At 43.1% G+C, this 10,484-nt stretch overlaps 1 protein-coding gene across 3 annotated transcripts in view; it reads left to right on the top strand.

Annotated features, from left to right (window-relative positions):
- Nucleotides 1–2,374: 2,374 nt before the first annotated feature.
- SEC24D (SEC24 homolog D, COPII coat complex component) overlaps nucleotides 2,375–10,484 on the top strand; it is a 110,261-nt gene continuing 102,151 nt past the window's right edge. Inside the window, exons 1-2 of one of the 3 annotated variants that reach the window (XM_029234790.1) lie at nucleotides 2,375–2,624; nucleotides 4,834–4,992. In XM_029234790.1, the coding sequence (XP_029090623.1) occupies nucleotides 4,875–4,992 (118 nt within the window). In that variant the 5' untranslated portion in view covers nucleotides 2,375–2,624; nucleotides 4,834–4,874. Of the gene's footprint in view, nucleotides 2,625–3,375; nucleotides 3,385–4,833; nucleotides 4,993–10,484 lie in introns of those variants that run through there. The other 2 variants (XM_029234792.1, XM_029234791.1) reach the window with 2 other exon arrangements.

Raw genomic sequence — 10,484 nt, 5'->3', positions numbered from 1 at the left:
TTAATACTCTCCACTGCCAACTCAGCATTCCCAATCCTCCTTACCCTGCTCTATTTCACCTTATTCCATAGCACTTCATTTATTTTATATCCTTTAATGTTCATGATCACAATGAGAAGAATGTATCCGACATGTACAAGTGAGCCAAGGTTCGTAAGCTTAGAAACTGCACCCATTGTAGGGTTCCCTGGGGTTTCATCCTTAGACTTTATCTACTTACATTCAATTGTCACAAATATGCTATTAATAATGAAGGTTATGACAATGGCACCAAAACATCATTGAGCACTCATTATGTGCCAAACACTGTACTAATTGCTTTATCTGCATTATCTCATTTAATACCCAGAACAATCTTTGAGGTTACTATTATTATTACACCCACTTTTATAGATGAGGATACTGAGGTTTAGACAGGGAACACACTCCCTCTACCGGGAGATAGCTCTCACGTTTCAAGTCTGGGCTAAGTGTCCCTTCTTACATTTTCCTGTGGCAACCTGGATCTTCTCACAGAATGCTAATCCACTGAACTTGAATTGTAGGTCCCACCAGACCAGGGGTTGGCAAGCTTTTTCTGTAAAGGGCCAGGTAGTATATATTTCAGATTTTGTGGGCTTTGTGGTCTCTGTCACAACTACTCAACTCTGCCATTGCAGTGCAAAAGCAACCACAGAGTATGTTAATGAAAAGTATGGCTGTGTTCCAATAAAACTTTATTTATGGACACTGAAATTTGAATTTCATGTAATTTGCATGTGTCACAAAGTATTATTCTTCTTTTGATTTTTTCAACCACCTAAAAATGTAAAAATCATTCTCAGCTCACAGGCTTTACAAAAACAGGCAGGTTGGCCAGGTTTTGTAGTTGAACTCAGACCTTACTGAATATTGAGTTGAATATCCATCTCTCTAAAATCCCTCCCAGCTTTAAACATTAAGGAATTAAAAATGGTCTTAGAACTGAAACCACAAGTTGTTTGTCCTGGTGCCCTGAGTAAGGAGAGAGAACAAATGTACTAATTCAAATTTAATGGTTTTACAGGAGCTGCAAGCTAATGAAGTCATCACTTCCTATTTCCAAGTGACTCTACTCTCTCCTACATTGTGTCATGGCTGTGATATGAAAATTTTTTTTAATTGCTCTTACAAGTTGTACTGCTTCAACAAGGCAAAGCTTCCTAAACTCTATCAAATATTTCCATCATATTGAGAATATAAGAAACAAATTTAAAACCAAATTTTCATTGCAGATTTTCAAACCTGACCAGTGTTGAACTGGACGTGGGCAGGGCATCACACCTTAACATCTTACAAAAGTAACATGCAGAAAGGGACCATTAGTCTTCACTACCCTGGAACAACACATAAAATGCCTGCAAAACTCATGGAGCATTTCAGCAGAAGCATCATACTCATGTAAGTTTTTACTAATACCTAGGCATTTCATCACTAAAGGAATCTGTCAAGTAGCTTTCACTTTCTTGTACCCCAGAAGAAAGTGTTTTGAAAACAAAACACTGGTCTGGTTTTACTTTTCTAAGTTTGAACAAAGTGGTAGTTACACCAAACATCGGGTTGTCTGAAGGTCTTTCTATTTAGCAGTGGGGGGTTGTGAGAAAGCAGCCGGATGGTCCTGATTTTTAAGTCTAGAGAGAGAGGTCAAGTTCCAGGTCCCACATAGGTCGCCTTTCTTTCTCAGCTGTTTCTCACAGTACAGTGACCTAAACGTTGGGTGCTTATACCTGTAGCGATCCCTATTTTGGGGTGGGATCAGTCATCCTGCTTCACAGACAACGAATATGTAGACATTCGTTGAAGGAATACACAGAAATCTAGCAATCCTAGCTTCAGTGAAGACACGTCTTCCCATACTTTTCAGTTGGGACATCCTTTCCTCCCTTTTTGCGCCGCGCTGACAGCTGCCTTGGGAGTTCCTTCCTCTCTAGTGCATCGCACGAGTACGTCATCAAGGTGCCCGTGTACACGTGCCAGATTCGCCTTTAGACTGTAATCTCTTCGAGATCCGGGAAGCGTGTACCTTCCGGTATCGGCAGTGCAGTACCTGAAATATCCTAGTTACTCAAGTAATATGTAATGAATGAACAGCCGAATCTGCAACCTGTTGAATGAAAGAATGAATGAACCCTCAATACAAACTCCCTCCTTCCTACGGGGCTCCACGGTAAAAATGTTGCTCTGATTCAGCAACAGCATTAAAATCTTTGACCTGTTGGAGGGAAAGGAACAGGCAAACAAGACGGACAGGAAGAGGCAAAAAAGACAAAAAAAAAGGGAGGACGCGCGGCCAATACGCGTGCCGCGCTGGGTGGCGGGCGCCGCCGCAGGCCCCGCCCTGCCGGCGTTTGTGCGCGTGCGCCGGCTGAAGCGCGGCCGCTGGTCAGAGCCCGGGCGCCGGGGGCGCGCAGCCGGGAGAGTGTTTGACGTGGCAGTTCCCAGCCCAGCTGCAACTCCGCGAGCGAAACCAGCTTGTGGGGACACCGGCCCGAGGCGAGGCACGGCAGGAGAAGCGGCCGCCGCGGGACCTGGGTCACCGGGGGCAACCGGCACTGGGAGCAGAGCGCAGGCTCTCGGAAGCCCGGCGGCGTGCGGCAGCCGACCAGGTAATGCCTCGCCCAGCCTAGCTGCGCTCCGGCGGGACCCTCCCCAGGCACAGCTGGAGTAGGGTGCGGTGCCCGGACGGGGGTCTGGGGTGGGCAGAGGCTGGATGCTCACCTGTGGCAGGGCAGCGGAGGAGACCTCCTACTTTGCTCCTTTAGCCCCTTCGTGCAGTTTAATAATTGGGGGTGGGGTGGGTGGGCGTGGGCATTTTTTACCCGCCCCCATCTTTGTGTCTGGGGATGCTGGAACTAACTCCCTGATTACGGCCCTCAGTAGCCACGGTATTCCAGCGTCGCTACCAGTGGTTTTCTGATCTCCGTATCAACTTAATTTCCCCTTCTTTGGAGGAAGGGAATGTTGTAAATTCTCATGGTAATATTGGCAGCTGTATCTTCAAGCTTTGGGACAGCCTGATAGTGAAACTGATTTGTCCAAATCCGAACTTGGCCCAGGGTGAGATTCCATCTTGGCTGGAATGGTCGAGTGACAGCGGACTGGGGGTTGTCCTGGGCTTGAAGCTCCCCAGATTTTGAGCCTCGGTCTGCTCGTGGCAATTGGCTTTCTGCCATGTTGCCTCTTGAAGCTGAGTCAGGTTTCTGTAACTTGGGGCTCCGTGTGAGGAAGTTTGACGTGGCAAACTGGATTGCGTGGGGAAGCAAATTCCTGCCAGGACCAGTTAAGAGGGACCCGACTGCTTCCTGCTCTTTGGAGTGAACATCCCTGCCTTTCCTTTCTGTCAGTCAGCAACAGGCTGCTACGTAGGTGTGTTCCTGCTGACTTCCTAAATGCGCTTGGTTGGATGAGCTTGACCAAAGCTCAGGCTGCCACGTCTCTCTCCGCTAAGTGGGAGGAGGGAAAATATATTGTCAGTAACACAGTGGACCAGCAGGCCTATCTCTCCTTTCTTTAGATCTTCCTTTCCAAGGAGAAGAAAGTGATCTTATAATATTTTTACTTCGTTGCTTTAATTTTGGAGTCTTAGAGTTTAATATGAAAACGAAACCAAATGAAGAATGCAGTTTCCTGAATATAGATTTCAGACCTTAGCAGGTTGCACTGAACTTTTAGCGTAAAAGGTAGCATCATAAAATAACAAAAGGAAGAATATTCCTATGCTGGGTGAAAAAACTGGAGAGAAATCATAGAATCATTGTTTTATATCTGGAGAGGCTTTTAGAAGCTTTATTTTGTAAGAGGGACCTGATGCCCAGAGAGGTTCTTCAGCTTATTCCATGTCACACAGCCAAGTATTGGCAGATTTGTAGTGTAAACCCACTTCTCTTGCCAGGATTCAGAGCTTTTTCTATTATAATTTTTTTTTAAGAATAGTTCTATGAAATGTCTCTTATTTATGAAACTTGGAGAAAATGACAAATTTAAAACAAATTGATGTTTGGGTTCTGAGTAGAATCAAGATAGATCTGTTGTATTTGTGAGTTGTGTGTGTATGTGTGTGCCTAAACACATATGCAATTGGACTTTTTTCCTTAGTTTCTTAAATATATGTGCATATGTTCTTAGAGGTATGATATTTAAATCAGAAAGAAAGTCTGTCATCTTTGACCGAGAAACCACTGACAACTCTCAAATAGTTGTAGGCTGCCACCTGGCTTCATCAATATATGACTCATAAAGTCAGTCCATTATCACCTTACCTTCTGCTATATTTGTTGGACTTTTTTTTTTTTTTTTTTTGGACTTTTGATTTCTCTTTATCCTAACTGCCTGGTTAAAATGACTAATTAGGATAGCACTAAACTGACACAAGTCAAAACATCTGATTGCAGACTACCAGCAGTTCTGCTGGTCAGTCGAATGAATGACAAGGTGACCATTGCCAATGACAAGCTCTGTGCTGTAATGGGGCTGTGGAAACCAAAGGCACCAAAAGAGTAGATACGTTTATGAGAGACTCTCTGTGAAACAGTTTAGTCTTACAATGAAAAAGTGGTTGGCAGCTGTTATTCAGGATTTCATGCCTGAGAATTTGCCTAGGGCTATAGAAGTGAGTTGCTGAGTTCCACAGAGCTATGGTTAGAGCCTTCTTAGGGGGTAATGATATGATATATTGTATGATATGAAGCTGTCTCATGCACCTGATAATTGTACCTTTCCTCAAACCATCATAAACATTTATTAACAGTGTTTATATTTTTAATAACGTTAAGTGACTCAAACCCTCTTGTTAACAATTTCTTTTATCTGTTGCAGGGTTCTTTTATAGAACTGTTCCTTGGAATGATATTTTCATAATGAGTCAACAAGGCTATGTGGCTACACCTCCTTATTCTCAGTCCCAGCCTGGAATAGGCCTTTCTCCACCGCATTATGGGCACTATGGGGACCCATCTCACACAGGTTCTCCGCCAGGTAAAGTGCATTATTTTGACCCATATGTGATTATCGAATCGCAGCCTCAGAGACATAAGATGTTCTGAAAGAGCTTTGGAAGAGTTGAATGGTCATGGCTTGAGATTATAGGATTATTTGGAAAAGCCTACCTCATTAGTTTGGTTATTGCATGGACCAGAATGAGTTTGTTTTTTAAATATAGATGAAAACAAAGACACTTGCTGAGTGTTTTGTTTTTACTGTTAGACTTGCTCTTGCTATTAATCAGTGGTGTGAGGTTATTGTAAACACTAAAAGCTCCCACAAATTATGTATGTGTATATATATATATATATATATACATACACACACGCTATATACTAAATATATGTATATTAAATATATACATATGTTGATATTGGAAAAATATCATTAGATTTGTATGCAGAAGATTACTCAGTGATGATAATAACAAGAAAAACATGGCCTTGTTTTGAAATCATCATTGAATAATATTGGTTGCCTTAAAATATGGTACCCATCAGGGAGGGAATCTTGGCTTTGGAGCAGAGGTGGGAGAAAAAGGAGTAATGGAGTGAGATTGCTATTGATCTGATGGCAGTTGACACGGTGAAGTCACCTCCTGTTATCAAGGGGCTGCTCTGAGAGACCAAGTTTCAGTCAGAAGTGAGGCTAATACCAGCTTGTTTCAGTTCTGATGATCCTAGATTCCCTAAAAATATTTATGTAAGACAGTTCTTGGGACTTCTGAGGGAATTCTGAGGAATTCAGTTCAAATCCTTGGTGGAAATGGGCTGTGTATAAATCAATGAGTGTCTCTTGGGGTTCACTAAGACTGACTCAGGTGTGTAGGATCGAGGCTGTGCTGAGTAGCATGTATGGGTGCAGAGTCAGCCAGGGGTGAGGAAAGCCTCTAGGGAGGCTTGGTGGTAGCAGCCATGCACAGTTTGCTGTAGAAGATGCTGTGAGACTGTGAATTTCCTGTGGGAAGTCACTCTGATGACTTAGTCTGCCCATAATTTTTAAAAACCTCCAAATGAGGGAGGCATCCTCCTCTTGTCCAGGACCAGTCCTCCCCATGACATTTCTAGGTCTGGATCCTGTAGGAACCATTTAATCCATCTTTCTCTGGTTTCTTTCTGTCCGGTGGTTCATTCCCGCTCAGCATTTATATATAATGATAATTATAAATTTCTCTTTGCATGCTTTCCATGTATCAAAAGCTGGTCCTAAAAGATTTACGTGGATTATTTTCTTTAATCCTCATGCAGTGCTACTCAGGACGTTATTAGCCCTATTTTGCAGCTAAGAAAACTGAATGTCTGGTATACAATGATTTATCCAAGGTCACAGAGCTGGTGGTGTAGCCAAGATTCATGCCCCGGTCCCTCAAGAAAACAAACAACAAACTCCAATACGCACCTAAGTATAACATTCAGTATTATTCACTTTTCCTACCTGTCTTCACAGCCATCTTCTTAAACAAGTACTCACTTCACTCACTCACTCTCCATCCTTGCCTTGCAGCCCCTCCATGGCTCAGTGTGGTCTCTGCTCCATAGCTTGGGCCCCATCCGCCCTTCCCCTTCTCCCACCAGGGTCATTGGTGGCCTCCTATTACCAAATGCAGTAGACGCTCTCCTGTCCTCTTTTGAATTTGACACCGTTTGTTGCTCTTGTTTGTACAAAACTCTTTTCTCCTTTGGTTTCAGTGACACTATCCTTTTGTTATTTTTCTTGGTGGGTTTCTGGACATCTTCTAAGGAGTTCCCACCCCTCTACATGACCCTTAAGCAGTGCTTTTTTTCCTTCTTTCTTCTGTCTCCACCCCTCTTTTCCTCTCACTCTGTAGATTTTTTCCCTTAACCGTATCGTTCCATATAAAGTACTAGTCTCTCAGATCTATTTCTCCAGTTCACATGTCTCTCCTAAACTCAAATCTGTATTTTCAATTGCCCACCTGTTTACATAGGTATATCAAACTCATCGTGTCCAAAATAATTCCGTATTTTTTTAATAAAACCTATTTTTTTCTGATATTCTGTATCTCACCCGGCAGCTATCATTCATTCAGCTACCCAAATTAGAAAGTTTCACTGTTTAAAAAAAATGTCTTCCTTTTACCTTCTCTAATCCAAATTCTTCTGGGGTAATCATAAGTGTCTTTTCTACCTATTTCCTCCTTTTTATCCTGTTGTCACTATTCTTGTTCCAGCCATCCACCTCTCACCTGGATTACTAACATGGTCTCTTAACCCTCTCTGCCTTTCTCCAAACATTCAGCCCTGTGCTGGAGGGACTCTTATAGCCTGCAAATCTAATTCTGACTTTCTTTTGCTTCAGACCTTTCCGGGACCACCAGAAAGCCAACCCGTGCCTCTATGTTCTTCCTCCCAGCAGGGCGTACCTCACACTCCTCCTTCAGACTCAGTTCACGTGTGGTGCTTGCAGGCATTTCTGACCATTATTCGTCCTCAAGCTATTTGTAAATCCTCTTCTCCTGTGTTCTCTAACACCTGTGCAGCCTCACTACAATTTACCATACTGTGTATAGTAGATGTGCCTGAGCAGAGAAGGTCTTCATTCAATGTATGTTCGACGAATGAGTGAATGACCAGCTGCTGCATTCTTCAGCAAAACACTCAGGTGTTTACCAATAATTAAAAAAAAAACTGTCTTTGTTGGATTAAATCCTTCATGCTTTAATTTAAACCTCTTTCTCCTTATTCAATTCTCAGATGGATACCAGGCTATCCGACTCTGTATACGTACCTTTCTGTAAATTATGGTGTCTTTGTTTAATGATTTAAGGAGGTCACTAAATTACCCTGGCCTCTATTTCTCTGTGCTGAATGACCTTAGATCTCTTAGTCTTTGGTCATCACGTGCCTTCTTTTCTAGCCTTTTGGTGATCCTTTTGTTATTTTTTGTGTGTGTGTGACAGACACAGGCAACTTAGCTGTGGTTCCTTGAAATATCTATTTTACTGTAGATCTGGCCAGTGCTAAGTCTTGGTTTGAATTTCTTACCTACCATATTGCCATTTGTGCCTGTTGTGTAATGCTAGTGCTATATAATAAAAAATATAACAGATTTATTGAGTGAGCAAAATACTTGTGGAGATACGACAATGAATAAAATGAAGCTAATCTCTGTCCTTATAGTACTTACTTGTCTGGCAGGACACGCATTAAGGAAATGGACAATGACAGTGCGGGGGAAGCACCATCTTGAGGAGGTAGAGGTGGGCTGGAAGCACACAGTGGGTGCACCTAACCAAGGCTTACAGGTAAAGGGAGTCTTCCTGGAAGGAAAGACCTAAAAGATGAGTGAGAGTTGGCCAGGTAGGGAGGCAGCTTGCTGGGGTTGGGGAGGTGCCACTTTTGAGGACCTGCAAGAGCTTTACCATGGCTGAGGTGTAGAGTGTGAGCAGTGAGAGGTGCCTGAAGTGGAAAGTGGGGCCACTAAGGCTTTATTTAGGCTTTATTCTAAGGGCCGTGGGGTGCTGCTGAAGCATTGTAGGCTGGGAAGGGTCACGATCCCGTGTATATTTTTCAGTTACACTCCACATTAGGAAGAGTGTGGAGAAGGAATCAGAGTGGGCACACTGCTTTCTGGAGCAAGGTTTCTTGTCCTCAGCACTGGTGACATTTGGGGCCAGCTAGTTCTTTGTTGTGGCTGTGCTGTGCATTGTAGGGCCTTTAGCAGCGTCTGTGGCTTCTGCCCATTAGTATTAGATACCAGTTCTCCCCCTCCTCCCCGAGCCCCTGGCCCCAAGTCCTGGCAACCAAAAGCCCTAGACATTGCCTGTTGTCCCTTCAGGTGCAACATCGCCCTTGGTTGAGGACCACTGGTCTGGAAGCAGAGGGGCAAGAACTGTTGATGTCCTGGAACTGGGGCTGGGGGCTCTGGGGGTGGTGAGGCTTCTGATAGATAGTGAGCTTATGTAGGTACAGCACCAGGCACAGTGCCTCAGGAACAATAGTCATTACAGTTCTGCCCATATAATAGGGAGTTTATCTTTGTTTATTTTAGATAAACTTTTTTAAACAAATGGTTTTTAATTTTGGTTTTAGTTTGTCAGATCCAGGGCCAGATCCAAGATGTGCTTCTCTGCGATGTTGTTTTGGCTGGGGTTCTTTTGCCAATAACAGAAGCCAGTCTAGCAGAAAGAGATTTGTAAAAGGGTATCAGGAAGCTAAGAGAATATTAGAGAGTCAGAGAACCAGGCTTGGGACTCTGCGGTCCATAGAGTGCGCACCCTACATGGGGCTATTCCGTCAGCAGCCACTGCCTGTCTAACCTGGAGCCACCATCTCTGCCCCTTGGCCAGGGTCTCCCAAAGGTGTTTGGCTTTGCTGAATTTAGAGCACATGGCAGCCCAGTTTATAAGGGAGTCTAGGAAATGGAGATTCCATCTTTCCAGCTCAGGACCATACAGAAAGGCAAGCCAGAAAGGAATTGGAACTGGTATTGAATAAGCTGGTCTATAAAATCTGTCACTGCATTAAAGACCAGTTTATGATTTTAGATATTTTTCTTTGAGCATAAGCATAGTTAGATCTTTTTCTTGGTATGGTTTTGCTTTCCTATTAAAATTCTCATACTGCTCTATAAAGAACCTGATTTCTCTTTATCTCTGATCACTTATGAAAATGCCAGTGATGTGGCCAGGCAAAGACTATGACTTTGCAGATAACAGTGATACTGACTTCCCTTTGCCCTGAGTATAGAGTCCACATGGCACCCAGGACTTTGCAGTCTGACCCCAGCCAACCTGGGCAACCTCTGCTCCAGCCACTTTCACCACCATCTGTTCACACCGCACCTTTTGCCAGTCCCTGATCACACCGTGCTCTCTCAGGTCTTCACTTGAGCTTTGCCTTCTGCCTGGAATCCCCTATCCTGTCTCTGTACTAAGACAGCTCCTGCCTGTCCTTCAGGATTCAGCTCAAGTAGTCCTTCCTCTTTGAACTTTTCTTGATTCCCCTAGGAAGAGTTAGGTAGTCCCTCTGCATATCACAACACTCGTCACAGGGCACTGTAATTGTTTACATGGTATCTCTTCCCTAAGAGCTCTTAGTGCCTCAGAGGCACATTGAATGTATGTTGAACAAGAATGAGTTTGAATCATTGCTATAGAGTTAATTTCCAAAAATAAAAGGGATTGACATGTACACACTACTATATTTAAAATAGATAACCAACGAGGACCTACTGTATAGCACAGGGAACTCTGCTCAATATTATGTAACAACCTAAATGGGAAAAGAATTTGAAAAAGAGTAGATTCATGTATACGTATAATTGAATCACTTTTCTGTACACCTGAAGCTAACACAACATTGTTAATCAACTGTACTCCAATATAAAATAAAAAGTTAAAAAAATAAAAATAAAAGGGAAAGAACATTTTAGTAAGATTGGTGTATGACATTTCTGCTTGAGTAAGAGCTGTGTTTTGTTTTGTTTTGTTTCAGTTTTGTTTTTAGAAACAAGTTAATATGTGC

The sequence above is a fragment of the Monodon monoceros genome, unplaced genomic scaffold (assembly GCF_005190385.1).
Source record: "Monodon monoceros isolate NGI ecotype Baffin Bay Population unplaced genomic scaffold, NGI_Narwhal_1 Super_Scaffold_20, whole genome shotgun sequence".
Classification (NCBI taxonomy): domain Eukaryota; kingdom Metazoa; phylum Chordata; class Mammalia; order Artiodactyla; family Monodontidae; genus Monodon; species Monodon monoceros.
This window is presented reverse-complemented; position numbering and strand designations above follow the sequence as displayed.